We start from the raw sequence: 27,787 nt of genomic DNA on the forward strand, positions 1-27,787 counted from the left end.
AGGCCGTGGTGCTGGGGACCGGGCCGCTGCACGCGGGGAATCCCCGCCTCGCACCGCGCGCGTCTCCGGTGCGCGTGCACGCGCCCCCCGCCCGGGAAGGCCGCGCTGCGGTGAGCGGCGGCTCCAGCCCGCGCCGGGCGGGGTGGGGTGGGGCGCGGGGCGGCCCCTTTAAGGCGCGCGGCGGCGGCGCGGGGCGCCCATGTGGAGGTGCTCCATGCCTTGTTGTCCTGCGCGCCCATTGGCCCGCGCCGCGGTGACATATTGTAATGGGCCGCGAGCGCACTGCGGGGGGAGGGCTGCCCGCAAAACCCGGCGGCCGGAGCGCGGCGCTGCCGGCCCGGCTCAGCCCCGCCCGCGCCCGCCGCCCGCCCGCGCCCGGCACCCGCCCCGGGGCGAGCCGCCCGCCGCGGCCGCGCCCCGTCCCCGCTACCGGCGGGGCTGCCGGGCCGCCCCTGCCTGGCGCCGGTCCGGGCCGTCCGCCGCGTCCCGTCCCGCCCCGTCCCGTCCGGGCGGCGCCCTCACTCCTCGCCGGGTCTTGCCGCCGCCCGCCGCGTAGTAGCGGTGCCGCGCCAGCGCCCGCCTGTTGTGTTTCTGTTGCCGCCCGCCATCTTGTCGCCAGCGCTGCGGCCGTCGGGGGAGCCGCGGGGCGGCGCGGCGCCTGCGGCCGGGCCCGCGCACCGGGGAGCGGCGGCGGCGGCGCCGGGGCCCGCGCCATGAGCATCGAGACGCTGCTGGAGGCGGCGCGGTTTCTGGAGTGGCAGGCGCAGCAGCAGCAGACCGCACGTGGTAAGGGGCCGCCGCTTGACAGCCCGCGCCCGGCCGGGGCGCTGCGGGGACGGGGACGAGGGCGGCGCCGGCCGGTCCGCGCCGGTAGATGGGGGGGGGGGGCGGGGGGGCGCTGCCGGTGCGAGGCGCTGCGCCGGGGGCGGCGGGGGAAGCCCGAGGCGGGCGGGGAGGTGACAGTGCGGTGGGGGGGGGGGGGGGGGCCGGGGCGGGGGGAGCGCGGCACCGCCCCGCTGCGTGCTCGGGGCGGGCGGGGCGGGCGCGGGGCCCGCTGAGGGGGGGGGGGCCGTGTCCGCGCCGGGGGGCTCCGGCCGCCACCGCCCCTCCCGCGGGCGCGCCGCCGCCGCGCGCTGCGTGTCCCCGCGCCACCGGCGGGGCGGGGGCGGGGCCGTGACGCGCCAGGCGCCGCCCGCCACCACGTGCGCGCGGGCCCGCCCCTCCCCTCCCCGCGCCCGGCCCCGCCGCTGGCGCGGGGCTGGGGGGGGGGGGGGGGGGGGGCTGTGATGAGTCAGGGCGCGCGCGGGGGGGATCCCGCACCGCGGGGCCGCGCGCGCCGCTCCCCGGGGCCGGTTGCGGCGGGGCCCGGCGGGGATCCCGGAGCTGCTGTGGGCGGGAGCAGCGGGGGAGGGCGGGGATGCCGGGGCCGCCGCGTTGGGTGACCCCCGGCGGAGGGGGCTGCGTGCGACTGGGGCGTGGGCAGGAGCCGGGAGAGCGAAACCGCGGATCCGACGTGGAATGGGCCCGGTTGGGAGGGACCTCAGGGCTCCTCCCGGCCCTGCCCCTGCCACGGCGGCGGCAGCGCTGCGGGATCGACACCTTCCCCAGCACCTGGCCTGTGCCCACGCAGGGCACGGGGGCCCCGCGGCACCGTGGGAGGCCCATGGCGCGGGCAGGGGTGGGGGCGTCCCTCCCGCAGCACATGCTGCGTCCCGCAGCTCTGCAGGTGATGCAGTGCTCGGCTTCGGGGTCAGGTCCTGCAGTGTTCACCCAGGAGCACGCACCCTGTCCAGGCACTTCCAGACTGTCACGGTGTCACAGAACATCCCATTCCCGCGCTGTGCCTGACGCCTTTCTTTTCCCACCGGCTGTGCAGTGCCTTTTCCTGCTCCCTCAGCCCCTTCCTCCAATGGAAAATTAACCCCTGGAGGCTTTGCTCTTCTTAATTTATAACCAGAGCAGCTCTTCTCCTGTGCCTTCAGCTCCTGAGGGCTGTTTGCTGCTCTGGTGAGGTGCTGTGATGCTGTTTGGGTTCACCTGTGTGGCTGGGGTGAAATCCTGCTATTTACGGGTTTGGAGGCTCTTTTGCTTGTGTGCTCCTTGCACACCCCGGTTGGATCTTGTGAGTAGCCTTGGCTTTGCTGCACGCTTTGTGCTGGGCTCGTGTGACTTGGAAGCAGGTTCCTGTGAATGTGTAAGATGGGTTCATGTAGGTGTGTGCAGAGAGATGTGAAACCTCAGGGGCTGGCTCATGGTCTGAACTGTGACACACTCAGTTCTCCTACACCATGGCAAGTGTCATGTAAGTGCTGGTATTAGTCATAATGCTGCTTGGATCTCATTGCTGTGTGTGGGATAAACCCAGCAGATTGGGGTAGCGAGGGGACTGTTGATGTTGCACATTCCTCATTCTGTTAACCTGTGGGATGCAGAAGGAATGGACACCCCATAGACATCCGCCAGGTTGGCCTCGTACTCCAGTGTTTCTGATGGTTCTGGGAGTCAGGATGTTGAAGCACCCCTGTCCCATCCACTTTGTGCTTCCGTGCTTCATAATGCTCCTGTGCTGACCCTTTCCGTGTAAGCACGTGGCTCCCCTGCACATATACACACACATAAACCCACAACCGAGGTCCTTTTGCTGTCTGTTGCTTGCACTCCAGAGACATTTGACTTGCATTAGGGGGCGGCCGTTTTCCTTGGGTTTAGGTTAATCCAGGAATGCTTCATGTCTCAGGAAACAGATTTAGTTATAATCACAAGTAACTCGTATTTGTTTTCTCAGGGTTTTCCCATAGGCCCCGCTCAGCTTTGCTCTCTGCTTTGCTTGGTGCTATTCCATTTCCTTCGCAGCCTTTCACGGTTGTGAACATTGCCAGAAAGGGTGGTGAGCATGCAGTAAGCACAGGCCTGTGTTCCCCATCTCCTCTACCTGCCAGTTTGGCACATCTTAATGATACAGGATTGACAACAGGGTGTGTGGTGAGCAGAAAGTTTTCCCTTGCCTGCAGTGCTGGTGGGTGAGGAGGAGGAGGAAGAGGGCCAGCTCATACCCAGCATCCGTATTCTGGCAGTGGGCTGGTACCACAAGCCGGCTCTTGAGTTAGATGCTGACTTTGGGAAGATCCATGCCCTGTGATGGAGAGGATGCCTGTGTGCATTCAGGGATAACTGCCCTGGTGCAGCCAGTTTGGGTGATCCAGGGAAGCTTCTCCTGTGTGCCTGTGTCTTGTGCTTTGATGGGCAGATTCTCACCTCCTTTCCAAGTGAGGAGGTAGGACTGGGAAGGGTAACTGCACATTTCCATTCATTCCCTTGAGCAGCCGGTGAAAACCCCTGCCCAAGCCAGGTTTGAAGGTGCAGCAGCAGCTCTTTGTTCTCCTCAGGGGATCCAGGAATCAAGCGCTGTGTCTTGGGGCTGCAAAGGGGTGAACACCACACAAAGCGCCTTCAGCAGAGGTGGGAGAGGGAAGTTGGGCTTGTACTGTGCTGCTGTCAACCAGGGTTCAGAGGGGCTCAGAGAAGGGGTCACGCTTCAGGGGCTCTCAGTCCTGCAGCTTGTTCTGGGCACTGCCGGGGGCTGTTTGCTGGTGCAGCCCTGTGTGTCAGCAGCCCTGTTATGACTCAGGGCTTGCCTGGCTCCAGCTCTGCTGCTCTCCAGTGCTGCTGACGGCTCTTATCTTCCCGTTCCGGGTTCTTCCCTGCAGAGTCAGGACCTGCAGAAACAGAACCTAACCCCAGGCTCCAGCCTGCCCTTCCTGCCAGCGGGGCAGTCCCCTCCCTGGCTGCAGCCAGGCCAGCCATGGGCATGGGGAGTATCTGGAGGCTCCTTCTGTGCCCAGCACGTTAGAACCAAGAGGGACTCCTGCAGGTGATGCTGCTGCAGAGCCACTGGGAGGGGAATTCAGGGCCCTCTTCCCAGGCCTGTGGTGGCTCAGGGTGTGCAGTGGGGGTTCCAGAGCATTCAGTGATCCAGAGAAACACTTGAGTCTGTGCAGAAAATTGCTCCACAGAACTAACAGCCAGTGCCCAACAGTTGATGGAATCAGCATGGTTTGGGTTGGAAGGGACCTTAAAGCTCATCCAGGTCCGACCCCTGCCACGGCCAGGGACACCTTCCACTAGAGCAGCTTGCTCCAAGCCCCTGTGTCCAACCTGGCCTTGAACACTGCCAGGGATGGGGCATCCCTGTCGTGTTCTCTCTCTGTGCTGGGGAGGGACCTTTAAGCATGGCAGAGGCGCGATGCTGGGTTCCACAGAGGCACATACCTGTGGTGAGGTCTGAGTACTGAGTGTCCCTGCTGAAACCAGGAGCGTAAAAAGGGCACTGCAGTGCTCCCGGTGCAGTGCTCCTGCAGCACCAGTGGGGCGGGAGGCCCGGGACGTGCCCTGGCCCCGGAGCACGTGTGGCTTTGCCTTGGCTGTCACTGATGCTGGCATTGCCAGAGCACGCAAGAGGGAGGAGATGCACTTAAAGCCTGTAGGTTATGAGGTAACTCAGTTAAGGGTGCCTGGCACGGTGTATTCCTGGGCCATCAGGCCCTAAAATAGCCCCAGTCCCTGGTGAGGAGCACTGACCCTGTTCTGTGTCCTCCTGTGACGAGATTCGCTGCTCCGTGCTGTTGCTGCTGGCGTTGCTGTTGTCCTCCTGTCCTGCATGGTAACACTGAGGTCCCCTCTCTCACGACACAGCCCTTTGGCAGGCAGCCTGGCTTGGGCATGAGGGGATTCCTTGTCCCCTTGGTTGTGGCTCAGAGCCCCAGGGGCTGGTTCTCTCCCGTGGTTTGCTCAGTCCGCAGACCCTTGGGTGGCAGTGTGAAGAAGGGGTGAAAATGGCACGTCATTTTGGTGGGTACCTGCTGCTTCAGCTGGCCCTGGTAACCTAAGAAATGCCCGGAGCCTTGTGTGCTTTCTACTTATGGGGCTTGCAGCAGCTCCTGTACTGAGTGCATCCTGTGTGAAAGGATGAGCCACGTGTGTCTGAGCACCTTTCATTGTTTGTATGGGTGTCAGTGAAGGGTGAGCTTACCTCATATGGAAACCCAAAGAGCTGTAGGGGGCTTTCGTAAAGCTTGGCTTTAGTTTGTTGGCAAGGCCTGGGTACAAAGTGAGCAGGAGATAGAGATCTTGATAGCTCAGTGGAAGCGTTTCTGCCCTGAGGGGTGTGCGAGTTAGGAAGGGACGGCTTAGAGACCCTTCAGTCCTCTCCCTGCAGGAGGGGCCATAGCAGGGTCCCCTTTCCCCTCTGCACGGGTCAGATGCAGGGAACAGTGGCTCACCGGTGCCAGGCTTTGGCTACAACCAAGTAATGCTTGGGCTGAACTCTGGCTGAAGGGGACTTCTGATGCACAGCCCTGGGGGCCTGGCTGGCACCGAGTCAGCAGCCAGAGACATGTACATAAATACTGCTGATGAGCAGCCTGCACATCACCTCCTCCTCCTCCCGCCGGCTTCCCGGCAGTGGGAATCGCTCCCGGGAATCTCCCAGGCTCTGCCATCAGCCAGAGCCGCCCGTGGCAGGGGCTGGAACTGGAGGAGCTTTAAGGTTCCTTCAACCCAAACCAGCCTGGGATCCTGTGAAACCCCCTACCCGTGGGTCTGGGGCAGGGCTGCTGTGCAGTCAAGCCCAAACTGCTCTGGTGGACAGGCTCTTCTGGGGTGTTTCTTGGAGCTTCCTGTGTATTGCCTGGTCCTGGCCACCGTGTCACACCGATCAGCAGGCCACGCACAGCGTTTCTCTGATCCCTGTTTCCATGAGCGAGGGTTTAGTTTCCGTGTACTCGTACACTGCTGTGAGGAGGTCACAGCTCCAGGCGTGCCGCTGCAGCACCAGTCTTTGTTGCAGCCCTTGGGGGCTGTGGGCAACGGGATCTGTGGGGCCCGGACAGCGGGTCTGGGGTGCTTGATGGAGCCTGCGAGCTGCCGAGATGTGGGGCCACTGGCGCCGCAGGGCTTGTATAAATAGATGTCATTTGTGCCATGTTCACCTGATGGGAGCTGCGGTCCTGCGTCGCCTTGAAGGAGGTTTATTTTCCTAGTCAGGCCACACAGATTTCATTTACTTTGTCTGGTGTTCTGAAAACACACAGGAACGTATGCACATCAAAGCCAAGTTCAAGAGCACAAGCAAAACCTGCAGCAGAAAGGAGCGCTCCGATTGGTTTGTGTCGGTGCAGTGTCCCCTGGGCAGAGATTTACACTTGCTGCATGAAATACAGGGTGTTTTATCCCCGGGAACCTGCCACGGGTGGGTGGTTGGCTGTGACCCGCTGCAGCACAGGGATGCCTTTGCATACAGGCACAAGCAGGGAGGGCTTTGGGAAGGTGTTGCCGAAGCAGCCATCACTCGGGGTGCTGAGCCCATGCCTGTGGGCTTGTGTAAGAGCAGGCACAGGCCCCCGGCCAGGTCCTGCCGTGGCTCTCCAAGGTCCATTACCCTTGTTCAGCTCAGAAATGCGTGCCCTTGGCAGAGGCCTCGCAGTGCTGCACCTCGGGAGAGGGAAGTGACTGGATCGGGCGTTTCTCTCCACGTGGTCAGTGGTGCCTTGTCCCCGGTGATGCTGGGGTTGCTGCAGACATGGAGGAGCCAGCATCCCCTGGCAGCTTGGCCTCAAGGGTGAATGCGGGAGCAGCAGGTGGGTTGTATTTAAAGAGCCCATGCTGGAGGGAAGGGGCAGCGAGTGGAAGGTGCAGCACGGCTGGGACATGGGATGGGTCTCCAGGGGCACGGGTCCTGCTGTGGGCTCCGTGTGCCGCTGTCAGCAGCCTGGTCTAAGGCCTTGGATGGGGAAGGGCCATTAACCACTGTCGGTGTCTCTTGCAGAGGAGAATGAGCAGCACGAGAAGCTCCGCCTGGAGAGGGAGCAGGAGCAGAAGAAGGCCGGGAAGGGGAGCGCGCCGCGGGCCAACAGCGCCGTGTCCCCCGAGGAGCCCCGCAGCGAGCTGCTGGTGCCCATCTCCCCCCCGGCCCCGGCCCCGCCGCCGCCGCCCCCGCCGCTGGCAGCCCCCATTTCGGTCATTCCCATCCCCGTTGTCACCGGCCCCCCCCAGCAGGCTCAGACCGCGCTGTCCCCGCCGCTCGCCCAGCGCCACCAGCCCCTGGTGAGCGCGCCCGGCCTCAGCCAGGAGGCGCCGCCGGTCGCGCCCGTGCTCCAGCGGCCGCCGGGGCCGCTCCTTGCGGACGGGGCCGCCGCGCCCCCCCCGTCGGGCAGCCCGAAGCAGCTCCAGCATTACGCAGCGCCCGTCCTGGCCATCTCGCAGCACCATGTGGTGCAGCAGCAGCCCATCCAGCCCCAGCCGCAGGCGGCCCTGCAGCACCCGGCAGCGCCCGCGCCGCTCGGCATGCTGAAGCTGGCTCCGGCGGAAGACACGAAACCAAACGAGCAGAAGAAGAGACCTGGCGGGTGAGTGCGTCCTGTGCATGGCATGGGAGCAGGCAAACGGCACCGAGAGCGGTGCGGGCCTGGAGCAGAAGCTGCTCTGCTTCTGCTGCAGAGTTGTTGGATCAGGAGCACCAGGATGCGTGGAATTTGGGTGCCTCTTTGGTTTCTGATAGCGCGTTCCTTAGCTCTGTGTGTATTTTCCTTGCCCTAGCACACACTGTAGAATTCTGTACAAGGACTTAGTTTTCCAGGCCAGACCTGTGTTAGGACAAGTGTGTTCCCAAGTCCCAGCACTGCTCTGATCTCAGGTGGCATCTGCTGTTGTGTCTGGCAGATCTCTGCAAGGGAAGTCATGCAGCAGCGCTGCTGGCAGGCACCTTCCTGCAAACAGGGATGTGATCTGGGAGGTTTCATTCCCCAGGACAGAGGTGACCGTAGCTGCTGTCTCAGTTTCTTAGTGCTGTAGGTGCTAAGGGCCTCCTGCTTGTTGAGAGCTCCTGCAGCCGGAAGGGACTGAAGGCGCTTTGATCTGTCCTCGCCCTCGGGCAGGACTTGTGACTGATGTGGCTCCAGGTTTGTGTTTGTCTGACTTGTTCTTAGGGACTTGGGCTGGTGCAGGCTCTGTCTTCTCAGGCGGTCGTTTCCAGATCACTGTATCCGGATGCACAGCCTGGTGTTACTGCTTGTGGCCTGCAGAACAGATCCTTCCCTCTCTGCAGCCAGCTCCTACCTGTTTCCCTTGGCCCCTCAGCCTTCCTTCCTGCAGCGGCAGCAATGACCTGGGTCTGCTCTGTCTTTCCTCCCATCCATGTCTACACCTCTGACTGTTCCCAGCTGCCTGCAGCTGGGGGTGACTGCAGTGGGGTTTACAATGAGATGCTGGTCCAGGATGTGGCAATTCACTTGCTTTTCCTCACGTCTGGTTCTTACAGTGTTTGCTGTGAACTGCAGTGCGGAGCCACTGTAACCCATCTGTGAGAGGAGCACAGGGCTGTCAGATGGTACTGACCTTCTCCGTGGGCATTCTCCATGCAAGGAGGCAGTTTCAATATCATCCTGTGGGAGCAGGAGGAGGTGTAGGATGTAGTGGACAAAAAAAGGGTTCATGGTATCCTTTGGGGTGTAGAGATCCCAAAATGCATAAAAGTAGGTAAGAATGTGTAAAGCTAATGGCCTTTGTAAGATGCCAGTGTGATTCCTCAAAGATGGATTGTGATCTTTGCAGCTTGTCTGTAAACCGCTCAGCTGCAGGAAGGATTGGTGCCTCTGTGCTTCAGTCAAGTGAAGCTGCCCCTGGGGGGCTTGTGTGGGTTTGAGGGGTGCAGGGGGGTTCCTGGTGGCTCTGGGATGGCTGCGGCTGCTCCAGCAAACTGCCCTTGTGCTCCGGGAAGCTGGGAGCCAGGGCAGCATCGCCGTGTCCATGCTGCAATCCAGGCATGGTACCCTGTGGGATTGCCAGAGCTCTTGGCACAGGCACACCGGGAAAAGCTGAGCAGTGTGGAGGATTCCTGAAGTGCCTCTGGATGGGATAGCCCATGGGGCGTGCGCTGTCTGCCCAGAGCTGCTCCATTAGGAAAGAAGTCTCCTTCGGCTGGGGAAGGTTTCGTGGGAAAAGGCTGTCAAATACTTGGTTTAAATATTTATGAAACATTAACACGCTCCATGGCTGGGTATCTTCAGCCAAAGGCAAGCAATTGCTTCCCATAGTGTATGGAAGGTACTTGAAGCCTCCACGTGTCTATTAATGTACTTTATCACCGCTGTAGCTGAAGAACTGGGGTAACGTGGATTCATTTGGCTTTTCCTAAAAGTATTCCTGGTTCGGAGGGTGGGGACAGGTCAGAACCCAAACACACTGTGCCTGTTTGTATCCTGTGTGCAGTGTGTGCATAATGTGTGCCCCATCTCATGCGAAGTATTGATTGTATCTTCGTGAAGCAGAGGTGGAAGTGTGGATGCAGCAGGGATACCTGAACACCTCGAGTGCTCTTTGACATTGACCTGTATGTCCTAGACACGCTGCTGGAAGAACAGGTTGGATGGCTGCAGTTTTGAACTGACACTGAGTTTATCTTTGTTCTGTTTGGGTTACAGGGTTGGGACCAGGGAAGTACATAATAAATTGGAGAAGAACAGGTGCGTAGAAAGCCAGGGGCTGGGGGGTTGCTGTCCTTCCCTCTTACCCCTTCATCCCTCTTGGCTTGGCCTGCAGTCTTTCAGTGCTTGTTTGGTTTTGGTGGGGGTTTGTTTGCTTGTTTGGCTTTGGTGGGGTTTGTTTGCTTGTTTCTAACAAACAACCTGAACAGAATTCCCAGTGACTTTCCCTGGAGCTCCTGGAATTGCTTTGCTTCCTGACAGCTCAGCTCAGCATCTCTTGCTTCCGCCTGTGTTCTACTGCACTCTGTGCTGCATTGCAATAACCCTGCAGAGTAAATCCCTATGTGCATAGCAGTGTAACTTCACTTGATTTGAAGCAATAAAATAGCCAGGATCAGGGGGCTGTGCATGGTGTGAATACAGAATAAAGACCACTTCCTGAGCCAAAACTGTTGTAAGTCTGGATAGTTAAACCAGGAATGCAGTGAAAGTGGAAACAGCAGCACAGGGAGGTGAGACAGTTCATGTAAGACTACACAGTGATTTCCTGACACAGCCAGGACTGGAATCCGTGCATAGAACCCCATAGTGTTCCTGCTGGACGGAGCTGGCTCTGTTGTAAGCAGGCAGGTGACTGCTATGCACATGTGTGAGTGCTTTGCTTGATTAAGGCCCCAGTGAAGCTCTGCCCCTCTCCTAAAGTGGTGCCTGGTGTGTGCTGCCCAAGCTGATAAAACACCTCTGTTTCCTTTAGACGGGCCCATTTGAAAGAATGCTTTGAGACATTAAAGCGCAACATCCCCAACGTCGACGACAAGAAGACCTCAAACCTCAGTGTCCTAAGGAGTGCCTTGAGATACATCCAGGTACGTGTGCGCTCGTGTGGCTGCACTGGGCAGCACTTCACTGAAGCCAGGAATGGTGCTGACTTTGCTTAAACCAAGTTGCTTTTTCCTGTCGTGAAAAGGGGAGAGAAGAGCTCCCATTGCTCCTTCTCCTTCCATGTGAGGGTAGTCACTTGGAAACTCCAGATTTCCAGAACATTCAGACCTTCTAGGAACACTTGCTTCATGTGGTTTCCTTACCCTGGCAGCTCCAAGTTAACCATAAGTCATCCCCATCAGTGATGGTGGTGCAATGAGCAGATAATTCAGATGATCTTAAAGAGGGACACCCAGGCTGTATAAACTGCAGCTGCTCCCTTTTGGACTAAAGAGAACTTTAATCCACATGTTTTGGGGAGGTTTTCTGTTTGGTTAGGAAAGACAGGTTTCCGTGAAGGTTTTGAGTGTCTCAGATGTTTGATGAGGTGGAGATACAAGTACAAGTCATCTGCTTGGAGGTGGGCAAGGGCTGGAGTTTGGGGTTGTAACACAAAGCTCTGGGAGGATGGGGTACCACGAGTGAGACTGGGAGAAAGCAAAGCTGCACCTCAGCTGTCGTGCTTGCAAGTGGAGTGCAATAAGTGTTAGTGTTTGGGTATTCAGTATTTGTGAAAGTGGTTCATGGTAGCACAAAAGAAGTTCTCAGAGCTGTCCTCTGTGGTTGTGAAATCAATAGCATGCATTGCAATTAAAATTCATCTGCAAAATGGAAGAGTTGCTAAATTATATTGCAAATGAAGAGAACACATAGACCTCACATTGTGTCTGGAATAAAGGGCTCTGAGGACTGTTCACAGTGGGCTTTCCCACTGTAAAGCGTTGTCTTTTTTTCCTGGCTTTGTTGCCATTTCCTCTCAGATACCTTTTGATTCCTGGGCTCACAAGTGCTGGATCTTGATTACCTGCAGCAGTGTTCCTGTGGAGGGTCAGAGTTTTAGGTCAGCTCAGCCCTCCTCGTTAGTGCTCGCAGGTGCCTCCCTAGTTCTAATTAGGCAGATTCTGATGGTACCAGCTGCTGGAGGACAGCAAATATGGAGAAACCTGTGTTGCTCGTGGAGGTCATTTTGAAGATGTGGTTGTAGTGCAGCCACATGGGCATTAGCAAAGGTGTGAGGTGCCATGTGGTGGCAGGCAGGCTGGTGTCTGTGCAGAGCAGCTTCCGTTAGCACTGAGGGAGATGGAGTGATGGGATGACGCGCTCTGGTGTCCGGAGGTGAGTCTGGAGTTGGGATGTCACAGATGGAGCTGTTCCTGGTGCGGTGGCCGATGCTGTGTGAATGGTGATGCAGGTGCAGGCTATCCAGGAGCAGGCTCTGCTCGCTGGCAGTGGTTTTGTTCTGTGCTTTTGGAGGCAGTTACAGATTCTCTTTGAGGATATCGGAGGAGATGGCCAGTTCTTCCTCTCTGTCTTCTCCGGGTCTGTTGTGGAGTGTTTTGAGGCTTGGACATGATGCAGTTTTGTGCTGCCTACAAGTGCATGCACCAACTTCCCTGTAAATTGCTAGGAATTAAACTCTCATCACATCCTTTTAAGAAGTATGAACTGCTTTTCTGATGGTGCAGAAGGTGTTCACAGGTTCAACACTGCATTTTGTTTCCTTTAAGTTTCTGCCTCACAGGGTCCATTTCAATACTGCCTTTGTTTTATCCGTTCCAGGAGTCAGGTGGCTGGGATCAGGTCTCTTGACCTGACTACTCTGGTGTGCCTGTGTTGTTCTGTGTGCCCACCGTCTGGGGCTGGAGGGGATCTCAGGGTGGTGTTAACTGCAGTGTATTTAACCATTCAGTGAACACTTAGGGTGCTGCAGGACCCTGGTGGCTGGGACCCAGCTGGGTGCAGGCAGGGACCAACACCCTGAGGCCATGGGCTGTGGGTGCAGCTCCAGCTCCTGTGCCAGAAGTGCCTGCACTGGGACGTGCTCCCTGTCACCCACAACACCCCAGGGGTGCCCGGAGCACTCGGATGGGGCCGGTCCACACGCTGCTGCATCCCCCGTCTGTCCCTCCATCGCTGGGCTGGCACTGGCAGAGGGTTGCTCAGGCTGCAGCCGGGCAGCGAAGGTCACAGTGACCTCAGGCCCCTCCTGGCCATGCTCTGGACAGGAACTCCCATGGCAGCGTCCACTTCCACGTGTGCAGCGAGCACATGGTGAACACCAGCGCTTGCCTGGTGGGGCCGTGTGATTGTGCTGAGCAGTGAGTGAGCAGTGAGTGAGCAGAGCCTGCCTTGCACTGCAGCAGGGCTGGCTCGCTGCCCTGCGGGCGCTTGTGTAACCTCCTCCTCGCCTTCTCCTCCCCTCTCCAGGCAGCAGTGGTGCCTCTGGCAGCCGCTCGCTGGAGTTCACAGGGAGTATCCCAAAGCCGGGTTTTCCTTGGCAGCGCCGGGCTGTGGGTCTGTGTTGGGATCACGGGATGTGGCTGTGCTGGAAATCTGAGCGCTCCGTTTGTGTGTCTGAGAAAAACCAGATTATTGGAAATCTGATTTGCTTCCTCAGAGGTCAGAATTATTTTTTTTGCATTATTATTATTTAATTCAGTTTGAATTAAGCTTTGCTCTGTCTCAACAAAGGCAGCGTGCATGGGTGTGGGGATGGGATGAGCTGCCTGCAGGCGATGCTGGCCCATCCCCAGCAGTTATGGAGAGTATTGGTGAGACTGCAGACTGGGCTTGGACCCCTCTTGCCAGCTAAGGGGGGATGAGGTGGGTCCCAGCCTCATCTGCAAACAGGAGCACAGGGTTGGTCTGATGGCAAGAAAGAATAATAGAACCATTGCTTTCTTGGCAGCAAATCCTGCAGCAGGCCTGGAGTGTCACTGACAGGCTTGGTGCTCACCTCCCTCCCTTGAAAAGAGCAGAGGAATTGTACAAAGGAGATTAACAAGTAAAACCTCTTACTCCCAATACAACAAAGTAGTTTTGCACTAAAGGGGAAAAACCCACCCGAAATCCAAATGCAGTGAGTCTTGCTGAGGAGCAGTGCAGTGTGCCAGCCTGCAGCGCTGCGCTGCCGATGCTGTGTGCCCATGGGAGTGTGGCAGGGCACTGGTTGCTGCAGCCGCCCTTCCTACAGAATCCTTGCTCCCCTGTTCCAGCTGGAGCTTCTTAGAAACGGGCTGTTTGTGTCCTTGGCTGGGTTGAAATACTTGTATCTGCATCAAATCAGATAAGTCAAAAAGTTACATTCTGAACTTCCCATGGAGCTGTCATGTTAATTTATCCTCGGAGCTGGGCTGTGCTCTGCAGCAGTAAATGAGAGTCTCTGCAATTAAGCACACTGTTGCACAAAGGAAATGAGGCTGAACGCAGCTGGAAGTCACTAATCCTGTTAGAGGGTGATTCAGCGGGAGCTGGGGTGGGCTCTGGAGCCGTGACGAAGCACATTGGTTATGTGGCTACCTCACCCTTCGCCTTCCTCCCTGCAGAGCAGGAGCCACAACACTGGAGGCTTCCAGAAAGTTTCCAAGGTGCAGCCGGGTGCTGAGATTCGAGTCTTTTTGAGGATTCCTTTGCCGTTTAGGAAATGTTGCAATCATCTGATTTGGAAGGGAATTGAAGCCCTGAAACCAGACTGTTCTCTGTGTTCAGGCCATGGAGCTGCTGCAAGGGCTGGAGCAGCTCTGCTCTGGAGCCAGGCTGGGAGAGCTGGGCTGGGTCAGCCTGGAGAAGAGAAGGCTCCTGAAAGGGAGACCTCAGAGCAGCTCCAGTGCCTAAAGGGGCTGCAGGAAAGCTGGAGAGGGGCTTGGGACAAGGGCCTGTAGGGACAGGCCAAGGGGAATGGCTTGAACCTGCCAGAAGGGAGACTGAGATGAGCTCTTAGGCAGAAGCTCTTCCCTTTGAGGGTGCTGAGGCGCTGGCACAGGGTGCCCAGAGAAGCCGTGGCTGCCCCATCCCTGGCAGTGTTCAAGGCCAGGTTGGACACAGGGGCTTGGAGCAAGCTGCTCTAGTGGAAGGGGTCCCTGCCTATGGCAGGGGTTGGAGCTGGAGGAGCTTTAAGGTCCCTTCCAACCCAAACCAGTCTGGGATTCTGTGACATTCAAACTGTGTCACTGGGGTACCTGAGCACCTCCCATTTCAGGAGTTATTTTCTACTGCACATTCGGTGTATGATGGTGTCCAGGTGATTTGCTCACCAGGTGACAAGGGGACAGCCAGGATGAGAGGCTGTGTGTGAGCCCAGCTGCGGGTTCCAGCTCCACAACCCTGCCTGTTTGCCAGCTTCCCACCAGAACAGGCTCAGATGCTGACTAAATAGTAACGTGCTTACAAAATATTAGATAAATGCTGACTGAATAATAACGTGTTTGCCAAATACTTGATAAAACTGAGCTTCCCAGCGCGTGCACAAGGCAAAGAGTAAATGCTTTGAGGACTGCAGAGCAGGGCACTGCTGTGATCTGAGCTGTGGCACATGCTGCTGGGGTACTGCTAAAGTACTGGGGGGGATGCTGTGGTGATGAATGTTGGGCCTTGGTCCTGCAGAGGAGTATTTGCTCTAAGAAAGAGACTTTGGTGGATGACTGTGAATGCGTAGTCAAAGTAAAGCAGTCTCCATCTCCCACAGCTGCTGTGCTCTGGTGCCTTTCTCAGGAGCTAAAAAGGTTCATGCTCAAAACCCCTCCTGGAGGCATACAGGACTGACAGTACCCGACATCTCTCGATTCCCAAGTAAATCACTGTGCTGTTCATTTGGAGGGGCACCTCCCTCATGCCCTCACCTGGTGACAAGGGTGGGTTTTGCCTGGCTGAGCTGGCTTCACACAGTGTCCTGTGGCCTCAGCTGCCTGCTGGCCAGTCAGTGGCCACTGGAAAACAGTGGTTTTCCTGTGTGGTGTGCCACTGCTTTAGATTGAAGTCAGAGGTTTGTGATGAGACCAGTGGGGTTTTGGAGTCCCACAGGAATGCTTAGGTCAGGGTTTAGGTGTTCCTCAGGTGCAGGAGAGCTCTACAGACCCAGTGGTTTCTGGTGTAGGGAGGTGCTGTACCACAGACAAACCCACACATCTGATGCTGCCATTTGTATAAAGAATAGAACTTGTTGACATTCAGGCACTGCAGTGACAGCCTTATTGATCCAGATGCATAAGCCAGGCTGTGATGCTGAGTCCAGTCAAGTTCCCCACCTTGGAAAGTGCAGCTGTGACTGCTAGGTTTCATTCTGTGCCAGCTACGAGGTGAATGTACTTGTCTTCTCTAAAACTTCCCAACGAGAACTGGGTCCATCAGTCCTCACGTGAAGAGCACTCTCGTGCCAGGCAGAGCTGCTTCGTGCTGTTTACCTGACCTGATCAGTTGATTCCATCTTGTCTAATTAGCCTGAATTTCTATGCCAATGTTAAAGGCTTCCAGCAGCAATAGGCTGTGGTCATGCAACGTGGTGTCATCTACGTTTCAGACGGGGATGAGAAATAAGGCCTTTAAAAACATAGCATTTTGTAGAGTAAAGCAGGTTGGAACCTGCTTAAAAATGTGGGACAAGTGAGAGTTTGGATGTAGGGTTTATCTTCCTCTGGAGTCAGTGGGAGCACAGCAGGTGGAGGCTCTAGTTCCTGCCCTTAATAGAGTCACTGGGGAACTGGTTTTAGCTTCAGAGCTATGGCACTGGGCTGCATCAGTACGGGAGATGGGGCTCAATGTGAGAAGCTGGGGATGCTCAAGGAGCTTCCCATCCCCTGGCACTGAGCGAGCTGATCCGAGCCAGCCCGTTCCCAATGCAGGTGTGTTTGAAAAGCTTCCAGCGTGTATCTCGGCACTGTGCTGAGCCTGCAGGACACTGGCACCGTTTTCCCTTCGGATGACTTGCACATCTTTGGGTGGAAAAACGTGGGATTCCCATCCTCGAACCGGAGGGTTTGTACTGGAGCTGGCACAAACCACTGCAGGCTCCAGGGCAGTGCAGGCACCTGGGATCCAGCCCTGTGCCCGGAGGGAGGCTCCATCCACAGAGCAGCGAGTGGATTTTATTGGCAGGAGTGGCCCCAAAGCGTGTCATGCAGTGGAGTGTTTCCAGTGCCCCGTGTTTGAACCCTGGGCACCGGGTGGAAGCTGTTCCTTAACCTTTGCCAAAGGGTTGGTGAGGTTTTTAACAGTGTCTGGCTCCTGACTCATCCATGAGCATTTGGAAGGGGTGAATGTCCTGGTTTCAGGACACTTGAAGGCAGTAAGCAGTGACAGTTCTGTAATTGCTAGGGAATCTCTGCTATCAGGCATTTAAGTCCTAGCTTAAAGAAGTGCTCAAGGTTGTAAAACCCAAGCCAGCCTGTGAGCAAGCACAGAAGTGCTGCTTGTGTGGTAGCTGGTTTAGGTTGTATTTGGGTGCTGTTGCTTGTCCTGGGTGTCATCTGCTGCTGGAGAGGAGTGCACGTGGTGTGATGCGAGTGGTGATAATTACAGCTGACTGCATGGGCTCTGCTATATGGGTACTGATGCACAGGTCCCTCCTTCAGAACAAGGCAAACCCCCCAGATAAAAATAGCCCCCCCAGACATTGTGACTGGTTGGTTGGCTGGGTTGTGAGTTTGTTCTTCCCTTGGGAGCCTGACGGGGAGGAGGCCGGGCCTGTGGCACCAGTCACAGCGTGGTTTGGGCTCCTGCTCTCGTTACCTGTAGCTAGGGTACGTGTTGATCCGCCTTAAAATTGCCGTGACGCAGTTATTGACAATTAAAATGACAAACAGGTAGTTGCAAGGAAGCAGTAAGTGTTGTGTGTGCCCGAGCGCAGCAGAGCCCAGCCCAGCCCTGCACACTTCCCATCCCCGTGGCCAGCGTCAGCTGCAGAACAGTCAATGAGGTGGTGCTGTGGTGCAGCAGTGGGAGCTGGAGTCGCTTTCATCTCCCATTGTTGTGTTGGCATTACTCTGATGTGATAGCAATGCTCTGGAGGGTGTGGAAATAGGAATGTGATTATTACGAGGCTGCTTGTCTCAGTTGTTGCTATCAGAGATCAGTGGTGACTGATCCTGCCGGTGCCTTGGGCCTGCCCTGCACTTCTCATGGCTTTATCTGGACACTTCTCTCTCTCTAGCTGTGACTTTTGTTGTCTCTCTCCTCCCTGTCGTTGTGGGGAGGGCCCACACAGGCCATGGAAGGTGGGTGACCTGATGGCAAGTGAAGCTGCTCCTGCCCAGGATGTTAACACGTGCATCAAACCAACCAAAGAGAAAACAGAGAAGGAGAAAACGGATTAATTTCTTCCCAGTTTCTTCTCCTTTTATCTTTGTTGCTCACCTTTTACGTCATCACAAGTTAAAATACTGTATCAGGTTTAGGGTTAGAATGTCCCTTTGACTGTGGGCTGCTTACTGTTATCTTCAGTCTCTCTTGGTGTCATGCTGTTCGTTCAGGGTCAGCCAGTGTAGCACCCCCAGGAGAAAACAGTCCCCAGTGTGACAATGAGGGTGTCAGGTGGGGGCTGTTGGTCCTGTGGTGCTGGGATACATCCTGATCTGAGTAACTGGGCTGCTGGGTCATCTTGGGGCAGTGCAGAGGGGAGATGGTGTGTGAAGGGGAGGTGCTGGCTGTGACCCACTGGCCTGTGCACGTTAAATGCCTCCTGTTGGGCAGGTACCCGGTTATTCCCTGGATTCATTGAGGACAGGAACGGGCTCCCCGAGGGTGATAGTGGCGTTTCCTGCGGTGCTGGAAGGAGTAGCGTGACTTTGCCTCTGCTCCCCAAAGGCTGAGGTCTGAGATGAAGTGGCCTCTAAAGAAGCTGGGTCTCATTCTGCAAGCGTTCTGCAGTGGGGTTGGTGCACAGGGCTGTTGGTGGTTGCTGTGTTCTGCTCTTGCTGAGCAGTGTGTATCGTGAGTCAGAGCTTGTCCCCAGCACCTTCCTGTCGCTTCATGTCTGGGATTTCTGTGGGGCTTTAGCTACCCTAAGGCCGCCCACTGGGACTTGTACCAGGCAGAGTAACTCCAGCCTTAGGATACCTTCATGAGTAGCAGTGGGGAGTCAGTGCTGTCAGGCACCACAACAATCCTAAACCCTTAAGCACAGAGGCAGAGGTTTTCACCCATGTGCACAGCTGTGACTCAGAGCTGTGCACAGGTACTGGAGTCATTTGTACCTAACAACTGGGTTTTACATCCTCCCACTGCCACCGTGGCCATAACAATAGGGGGAGGTAGGTTAGAGAAATCCTCTGGTGACCCAGATCTGCTCTGTGGGACGTAGGTGGATCCATCGGGATGTGAGTAACTGGCACTGACCTCCTTACAGGGATGGAGGTGCGGGGAAGAGGGGTGGTGTGGGAGGCTGGCATCCTCTGTATCACCAGCACCTCGTCCCCCGCCATGGTGGTCATCATCTGCCGGGGGGGTGGTTCATGAGAGCTTATGCTGGGGCCACCATCCCCTGCCAGGGCTGTGGTACCAACTTAGCACTTAGTCACTGCAAGTAACATCTTTTTAACACTGAATTCCTCTTAACCATGAGAGTCCCACAGGAACCAGATCTGCTGGGAGAAGCCAGCACGGTTCGGCGTTTCCCTGGGCATGGCTTTCCCTTTCCCTGCTTTGTGTTTGTGTTCTGCATGTTCCAGTCGTTTGCTGCCTTTCCTTTTTCTTTCCTGAATTTATTCTTTGTCTTCCTGATCCGGATTCTCCCTGCCCTCTGCCCTAGTAACTGCTTGTACTTTGTCCAGAGAGCGGTGCTTCAGGACGCTGGCTCCTCCTGGGTCTGCAAGGCCAGTGCAGTCAGCCGTGTGTCAGCTGTAGTTGCGTTCCAGATACTATGGCCCAGTGTCTCTTTACCAGGATCCTTAAGTGCTAACTATGTGCAGATAACGAATGTGAATAGCAGAGCATGTCATGTGCTCATTTCCCCAGGATTTCTCTGCTCCTTCCTGTTCTGTGAAGTATTTCTATCTGGATACTCATCCCTTCCCTTGCAAGTGGTGGGTGCGCAGACCTGGTGATGACTGCTCCTCCTCAGCTCACTTCTGTACCTGCAGAAGAGCCGGTGCAGCCCCTGCAGCAGTGACTTGCTTGTTTCCTGAAGTCACTGTGCTTGTGCATGTGAGGGTGCAGCCGCCTCCCGGAGCACAGCACTGCCCTTTGGCTGCCTTCCTTGCGCAGGGTTTGGCACTGGGAAGAGCCGGGTCATGAGGCTGCTGGCAGTGTCCATGGGGTCTGTGTCCATGGGTCAGCCTGCACCAGGGGTTCCTTGGAAGGATCCACAGGGAGGCAGCGGTGCCCGGGATGGGATCCCTGTGCTGCAGGATGCTGGTGGTGAGGCCTCTGGGGAGCATGGGGTGGTCTCTGTTTGACCTTGCACGTTTTATTTTGGTTTTGGTGCTCCTGTAAAAGGTTCACTTTGAGACCCGACACCGGTGCACCAGCAGCAGTAACCTGGAGGCCTTGTGTTCCTCCTGCCCTCAGCTCCCAAGCTGTCTGCTGGGAACTGGTCCCTGCAGGACCCCATCCTGCGGTTCCCCAGGGCTGAGCACTTGGTGCTGTTTGGGTTGAGCCTGTTGTGCTCATTACATCCCTCGTGCTGTCCCCCTCTCAGGGAAGCACGTGGAGACCCTGCTGTGGTGCGGTCTGTCCGGGTGTAGCTGCGCGGGTGCTTTCGGCTGTGGTGCTGCTGTGCCACGTCCTGCATCTTCCCATCAGTGGTGCCGGGACCACTGCAGGATTGCGGCTCCAGCAGCCCGCTGAATGAAGCAGTTGCCATGGAAACCATGGCTTTGGTTCCCATGGCAACCAGCTGGGGCTGCACACAGGCAGGAGGAGGGTACCACTGCTACTTCCACTGGTCCTGCCCAGTGCTGCTTTCCACTGAGTGATGCCGTTGGCATCAGCAGGAGCTTGGGTGCAGCAGGTCCAGGGTGCAGGAGCAGGTCCCTTTCCTGCAGGCTCCTGTAGGTGCTCTTACCTCTCCTGGCACACTCGCTGGCATGCAGAGCCTGGGGATGCTGTCCTGATGCTATGAGGGGAACCAGCTTTGGGGTTCTGTGATTTCATGGGCTCCCCTTCATGGCCGCAGGTTGGGTTGAGATGGATGCTGGGCTTTAAAACAAGCTGCTGAAGAACCTCATAGAAAATGCAGCACGATTCACAGTAGAAAACTCCCAGATTGATACAATAATGAACCCCCCAAAGTACTCCAGGGGAGTGTGGTATCTGCCAACAGTCTGGGGCTGTGGGCTGTTTGGGGACTGTGGGTTCCTCACTTCATTGGCTCGTGTTTCTGGTGCAGCATTTGTGGTGACAGGCTGGTGGGCTGCTCGTGCTGCAGATCTGTTGCACCGTGGGAGTCCATGAAAGAAGATCCTTTTCTTAGGTTTTAGCTTTTTTTCCCATTACGTAGGGGCACCAGAACTCCATATGGCAGTGGGAAGCCTGGGTCAGGTCCATGCGGAATCCCATGGAGATGCTGGAGGTGGGATTGTGCTCAGAGACCTGCCCTGGCCCAGTAACTCCTGCTTGCTGCAGCAGCTGCAGTCCCGATAGCAAAGAGTTACGGAGTCTGGCTCAGAGCTGCAAAACACTTTCGTGATTGCTCATTGATGAGGAGTTTTTAATCAGTGAATGCCATGGAATAGAACACAAGGGCTGAAATGCGCTTTGGGAAAAGCTCATCATCGAAAGTGTGTTCTTAAGTTGCTAATATATAATGTTTATATGGGGAGCTTTTTAATAACACCTTTTAAACCTCACTAATGCCGACTGCAGGGCTGGCTTTATTCTTGAGGCGAGTGCAGGGAAAGCATTGGGGCATTATTTTCCATCTTGACATAAGGATAAGCAGTTTAATTACATCCAGCTATAAAATGGAAAATCCTTCACAGTGATGAATGGCTGTTGCTGTGTAGTGACTACAGGAGTTTGTGTCTGGCAAACGGGATGCACACAAGGATGGGTTCAAAGGAGTGAAATGTTAGAAGTGGTGCTGTTGGGTGTTTGCTGTCACTGCTTTTGTGCTGGTCTTGCTTTATCATCCACATGGGTAGAGGCTGCCATGTGTAAAGGAGGACAGTCAGATACAGGGAGCAAAAGCAAACCCGTGTATGGATTTTAGTGTGGTCTGTGCTGCTTTAATGACACATGATGAGACTTCACTGCCCAGGCCCTTGGTGCTGCCGAGCAAAGGGCTTGCTCTTGGCATCAAACTCGGGCAAAACCTCCCAGGTGTCAGGAGTAGTGGTTGGATTCACGTGAAGATGGGGGAATCCATGATTCCTTCCTGGGGTGGATCCGCTTCCCCACGTCAGGGCTTCCAGAGATGCTCTTGTGGGCTATTTTTAAGTGCATAGAAGTGAAAAATAAACCAGTTTTGAAGTTCCTCACCCTGCAGAATAAAAGTTGCCCAGGCAACCGGGGCTGCCAGCTTCTTCACGCTAAAAAAAGCAGGCCTGCGATCATCGCTGCACAGACGTAAGGAGCAGGGTCTGTGCCGAAGTTTGTTGCTTGGAAAAGAGCAGTCTCGGGGGCTGTGTGTGTGTTGAGCTGGCAGGAATCACGCTGCCTGCCTGGGTACGTGGGGGTTGTGCTCTAATCGAGTCTCACCAGGTTTGGCTGGCGAGAGCCCCGCTGCTTGCACAGAACAGAGAACAAACCCCAGGTGTCTGCCCCTTGCCTCCTGCGGGGGTTTGCAGCTCCCAGTGCTCTCTGAGCAAGGGGGGAAACAGAGACACCAGTAACTCTAGTGGGTTTCCCACCATGAGGAGCCAGGGTCGGTGTGTTCAGGAGCCGGGGTCGGTGTGTCAGGAACCAGGCTCAATGTGTCAGGAACCAGGTTAAGAGGAGGGGTTCGCAGCAGGCAGCTGCAGGTGTGATGCTGCCCATGTGCTGCTTCCCTGGTTAAACAGGCACAGGCTGGCAGTGATGCTGGGTGCAGCAGGGAGGAGTGTTGGCTCCGTGGGGTTGGTGTAGGCTGTGGGAGCACAGGTCCTTGTCCTCAGTAAGCCCATGACATAATGTGAGTCAGGAGGAAGCTCCCCTGCAGTGGTGTTCGTAATCGATCCACATTCAGACAGCTTTAAGTCAGGTAAACTTTGAAATCTCTCAAGTTTTCATCCTTCTGAGGGTGTTCTCTGTGAGTAGGCAGGCGAGCAAAGTCAGAGTGACTAAGGTTTGGCCGTGACTGTGGACTTTCTACTGGCTGATGGGACAGCCTGGCACCCAGCGTGGGCAGGGTGACCTGCAGAAAATGGCTGGTGATGGGCAGATGCCAGAGATCCTCTATGCCAGGGGCTGCTGGTGGTGCTGGACAGAGGGGACATGGGGAGACAGGAACCCACCCTCTTCCATCCTGCCTGCTGGTGTGAAGAGGTTCAAAGGCAGCAGGGTCCCTGCTCCTGTTCCTCGCAGCAGGTTCCTGCACAGGGTCTAGACGTTCCTGTGCCCATGCTCGTCCAGTGCAGGGCATGCAGCCAGACCATGCAGAGCCTGGGAAGGGGCTGCACCCTGCAGGGCAGTGCTGGGAGCTGTGGGAGAGGGAGGGAGGCTCTGGTGAATCACAGCCAAGCTCATGACTGGGGCAGAGCAGCTCAGCTGGGAGATCCATTGTTACTGCTGCGAATTGCTCTGTCCTGGAATAGCTTTGGAGGGACTGCCCGTGCCAGCAGAGACTCCAGCCCATCTGCTGCTGCTGCTGCCGCTGCCCTTGGAGAGCACCCAGCCCGGGAGCAGTGTGTGGCTGCGCTGGGTGCTGCAGGAGCTGGCACCTGTCAAGGCATTTCCAGCAGCAGAGTCCCAGAGCCTGTGCAGGAGCAGGGGAGCATCCTTAGGGCGACTCTGGCCCTGCTGGGCCCTGTGAGGGTTCTGCCCCTCCAGCAATTACAGGTTCATGAGCAAGCACCAGCGCCTGCCCGTACCTTGGAGCTGAGCGCTCCCCTGGTGCTGGGAGCTCCTCGCAGCAGGGCAGGAAGCCAGACCTGCTTGACCTGCCTGTGCTGGGCTGGGAAGGTGCTGAGCCTCCTGCACTTCTTGCTTGCTGATCCCGGGAGGCCGTGCTGCTGCTCTGTCCTTGCGGTACCGTGCCCTGTGAGTGACTGCACTGGAGCGTGCCTGCAGAGAAGTGCTGCAGAGCAGTAGTTCTGGGCTCGGGGTTTCTCCTGCCTGCTGTGTTCCTGATGGCACGGTGAGGGGAAGGCCATTCAGACAAGTTATCTTCTCAAATATTTAAACCTTAGCACAGGAGCTCCATCATCGCCTTCGCTTTTCTCCTCCATCCCCCCCTTTTCTGCAGGGGGTTTCTGTCCTCTTGCAAAGATGTGTGGTATTTTCCATCTCTCAAGCCGTGGGCCAGCAGTCAGTCTGCTCTGTGTAAATGCTTTCTTTCCTTAGGGATGCTTGGAAATAGATGTATGTAGTAAAAGCTCTATAGCCCCACTCTCCGGTGGCTGACTGTCAGTGGTGCCATGGCCTCTTGCCTGGCATTCAGAGGGAGCTGCACCCATTTCCCTCCCTTTGCCACTTCCCACCAGACCGTGATGAGCCCTGATGCTCTTCAAGTATTTCATGAGGCGGGTGAAGCGAGGCTGATGCTGGGAGCTGAGTACGGGCCCTGTTAACTCTAAACTGATGCTGAAGTGCAGCGAAGAACTCCCTTGGACTGACACAGAACAGAGGAGGCCTGGTTTATGTTGCTGCACCTCCAGCAATTACCTGGGACCTTGGACAGTCCCCTCGTGGTCCATGAGTGCTCTGCATCCGTGAGTCATTTGGTTGTGTGCTTAGAGAGGCTCGCTCTTGTGTTTGCGCACAAGTGCCATCAGTGTCCTGTGTTCAGTGTGGGAAGCCGGCAGGGTGGAAGCGCAGTGCTGGGAAGTGTTTGCCTTCCACCTCTTATGATATATCTGAGATGAGTCATAGTCATAATTCAGTGCTCTCGGCTCTTAGCTCTTCAGTTTTGTTGGGGAGGTCAGAGCAAAGGGGAAGAATGCAGGTAGAAGGTTTCATTTTCTCTCTTCAGAGTGGCAAATGCTTTCAGAGAGCAAACGTTACAGCTTTCCCTGAGGGCTTCTGGGCTCTACACTTACCCGTGGGGTTGAAGGGACTCGCACAATGGGGGTCAGCGTTTCTGGTTTGGAGGTTCATTGGTTTTCCTTCAGAAGGCAGGAAGCTGTTGGCCAAAGCGACTCCGTAGGTTTCTGTGGCCAACTCTTGTCCTTTCGCTTCCCCTTTCTGCCTGAGTTTGAAAGGTGTAGCTGTACCTTTTACAGCAGCATAACTGATAAAAAGAGGAGCTGTGGACATGGGAGTGACCTGGTTAGCGCAGATGACGCTTGTCTTTGTGCTCCTTAGGTTTAATTTTCTTCCCTCTGTCTTTAGACTTTAAAGAGGAAGGAAAAGGAGTATGAACATGAGATGGAGCGGCTGGCGAGAGAGAAGATTGCTACCCAGCAGCGCCTGGCGGAGCTGAAGAACGAGCTGAGCCAGTGGATGGACATCCTGGAGATCGACAGGATTATCCGGCAGACGGTTCAGCCGGAGGATGACCAGGCATCTACCTCGACTGCATCAGGTACCCGTAAGATTTCTCCTGATCATGACCGCCCATCACAGGCACGGCTGTGTAGTGGTGGTGGGGGTCTTCATTTAGCACCATCAAGGTTTCTTTGCGTTCAGATAGAGTAATATGTTTTCAAGTGTTTTGTAATGATTGCTGTTGGTCTCATAACAACTGCTGCCTCTGCAAGGCAGACTGAAAAGCTGCATCAGCATAGGGAGACACAGAGTGCAGGTTTGTGCATTTGATCTGCTGGTCCCTCACGTGGAGGTCTCTGCTTTCAAAACCCAGTTTTCCTGTTGTGCAGCTCTGCTTTTAGAACCGGGTGGTGTGTGAGCATCCTGATGTATTTGTACATGGATGTGGGAGGGTGTTCAGCCACGTAGAGAAGAAGGAGTTGGTACAGGAAGGATCACCAGAGCGTTTGAGCGACTTAATGAACCCTCACGTTGTGTGGAAAGGATTCACAGGGAAGATGAAATGATGGAATATGTGACGTGCCATTCCCAGTACAGTGTGAGCTAGGAGAGTGCATGCTTCCCTCCATACCGGTGATCTGCAGCAGGAAGAACAGACGGTCGTGGATGTGCAGTGCTTTGCTTGCTGGAGATGAGGAGGCTGTAGCAATCCATATCCACTCGCAGGAGCTCCCTCAAGTCGTGACAGCATTTGCTCTTGGCACTGCAGGCAGACATACAGCAGGTTCCAGGAAGGGAAAACCTCCGTTTTCTGGTTCATTCAGGCTTGTATTGGGCTCATCACCTTTGAACACGCTTGTAGATTCCAAGTGTAGGCTGATGGAAGTTGAGGGCAGGAGTCAGTAGGAGTGTCAGCCATCCACCACTGCTGAAAATGATCACTGAGCTACCAGTAACCACAAAGCTGGAAAAAGGGAAGCATCTTCCCTGTTCTCCTGCTGCTTCTGTATCTTCTGAGATTTTCAGTCTCTACTGCATGGCTTTAGAGCAGGCGATGCAGGGTGCTCTGCTCGTCTTCTGATCTCCGCAGGGTCAGCATGTTCCTGCATTGCTTCCTTAGTTCCTGGACTGGGCAAGAGTCCACTTCCCAGAACCACACGAGGAACTTGCTGCCATGTTTCTCCATGGCTGTTCCCTTCCCACTCTGGGAGTGGAATGGGTGGTACTGATTGGTGGAACAACTGGACAGGGAAGGATTTCATGTTCCTGCTCAGCACAGACAGAGTTCAGCCTGGCTGCTCTCCATCTGCCTCTGCTTGCGTTGCTTCCCTTGCTGCCGAGTGGGATTTCAGCCTGTTGTGAGCACCCCTGTCTAGCTGGGGCTTTGAGCTGCTCACACCTCCAGGTCCTTGGCTCAGAAGCAGGGAGGAGAGGAGTGTGCTGCCCTACTGGGGCTTGGTGGAGCCTGCTATGCTGTGCCATGCGTTCTGCCTGCCTGTAGCTCAGCGACTCCTCCTGCTGCCGGTCAGGGAGGCTGCTCAGTCCAGTCCATGCTCTGCTGTCTTTGTTACGGGAGTCTCTTCCTTTCGTTTTTTGCAGAGGGCGAAGACAACATGGATGAGGACATGGAAGATGACAGGCCAGTGAACTCATTACCAAAAGTAACCCAGCGGCAGCACCCGGAGCTGCTGAAAGCCGTCCCCACAAACGCTGCTTCCCACCACCCGGCGGTCCTGCCGCAGCACCTGCCCATCCAGCAGAAACAGACCCCAGCCCACCCTCCGCCTCCCATCCAGACGCAAGCACTGGTCCAGCCGCAGGCGATCGTCCCCGCACAGACTCACATCGTGGCGGCTTCGACAGTGCAATCGACTGTTATAGCCCACACGGCCACGACCCACGCTTCGGTCATCCAGACTGTCAACCACGTGATTCAGGGTCCACAGACCAAGCACATTGCTCACATTGCACCTTCCACATCCAGCCCCGTGCAACTCACCACTGCTGCTCAGCCTATCGGCCACATCACTGTGCACCCAGCCACCATCAACCACATGGCCCACCTCGGCCAGCAGCTGCCCATCTACCCTCAGCCCGTGGCCGTCAGCCAGCCCGTCGTGAGCCACATTGCTCACACGATCTCGCACCAGCAAGTGAATGGAACCACGAGTCTTGGCCAGCAGGCGGTGATGGCCAAGCCCGCTGTAGGAACGCAGGTTGTCCATCACCCGCAGTTAGTGGGGCAGACGGTCCTAAACCCGGTGACTATGGTGACCATGCCCTCGTTCCCTGTGAGCACGCTGAAGCTGGCCTAGAGGGGACCGCCCGGCCGCGAGGTCTTTGTTGGGAACCTTTCCTAAACTCCATACATTCCAACCAGGTCCGGCCCCACGGGAGGGAGGTGCAGAGGCGCCCGGGGCGGGGGGGGCCGGGCCGGGCTGCACAGTCCCCGGGGCCGCCTGGGAGCCAGGGACGGGCCCCTCTGCACTTGAATTCTGGTGATTGAGGAGACTTCAGAGACAGTCGTTCTGGTGATTTTTTTTCCTTTTATGTGTAATCAGTGGGTATGGATATGATGTTCTTCGGACTTCTCATTTCCCCCTTCCATGTGTTGCTTCTTTGTAGAATAAAAAATCGCTGATCTCTTTATTGAGACGTTGCTTAGAATGGGAAAAAAAACCAACCATAGAAGTCTATATTTATATATATGTGTGTATGTGTGTGTATATATATGTATATACATATATATATAAATATAACATTTGAAGAAGGCCTTTTGTAAGGTTGATTATTTTGCAGGATTATTAGACAAAGTTCATTTCTGGAGGAAGGAGACAGAGTGTGCTCTCTGCATAGGAAACCTTAAGATAGGTGGTTTGGTGGACCAGGGTACATCTGCAGTGACAAAGGAACCCCAACACAAACCGTGTCAAAGGTATTTCCCATCAATATCGTACATTTCAGAAACCATCTACAATCACTGTGACTTGTTATGGCATTTTAAGGAAATTCTCTGTCCTGTCTAATAAAAGGAAAAAGAATGCACAACCGGA

At 56.0% G+C, this 27,787-nt stretch overlaps 1 protein-coding gene across 1 annotated transcript; it reads left to right on the forward strand.

The window, feature by feature from the left end:
- Positions 1–624: 624 nt before the first annotated feature.
- On the forward strand, positions 625–27,787 carry MNT (MAX network transcriptional repressor). The gene is made up of 6 exons (XM_061469890.1): positions 625–786; positions 6,824–7,403; positions 9,477–9,518; positions 10,234–10,345; positions 24,639–24,831; positions 26,334–27,787. Exons 1-6 carry the CDS (start codon positions 714–716, stop codon positions 27,047–27,049), a joined length of 1,716 nt encoding a protein of 571 aa, XP_061325874.1. The 5' UTR covers positions 625–713; the 3' UTR covers positions 27,050–27,787.

The sequence above is a fragment of the Pezoporus flaviventris genome, unplaced genomic scaffold (assembly GCF_033815535.1).
Source record: "Pezoporus flaviventris isolate CSIRO_AGI_PZ_B2104156 unplaced genomic scaffold, CSIRO_AGI_Pfla_v1 ptg000063l, whole genome shotgun sequence".
Lineage (NCBI taxonomy): Eukaryota > Metazoa > Chordata > Aves > Psittaciformes > Psittacidae > Pezoporus > Pezoporus flaviventris.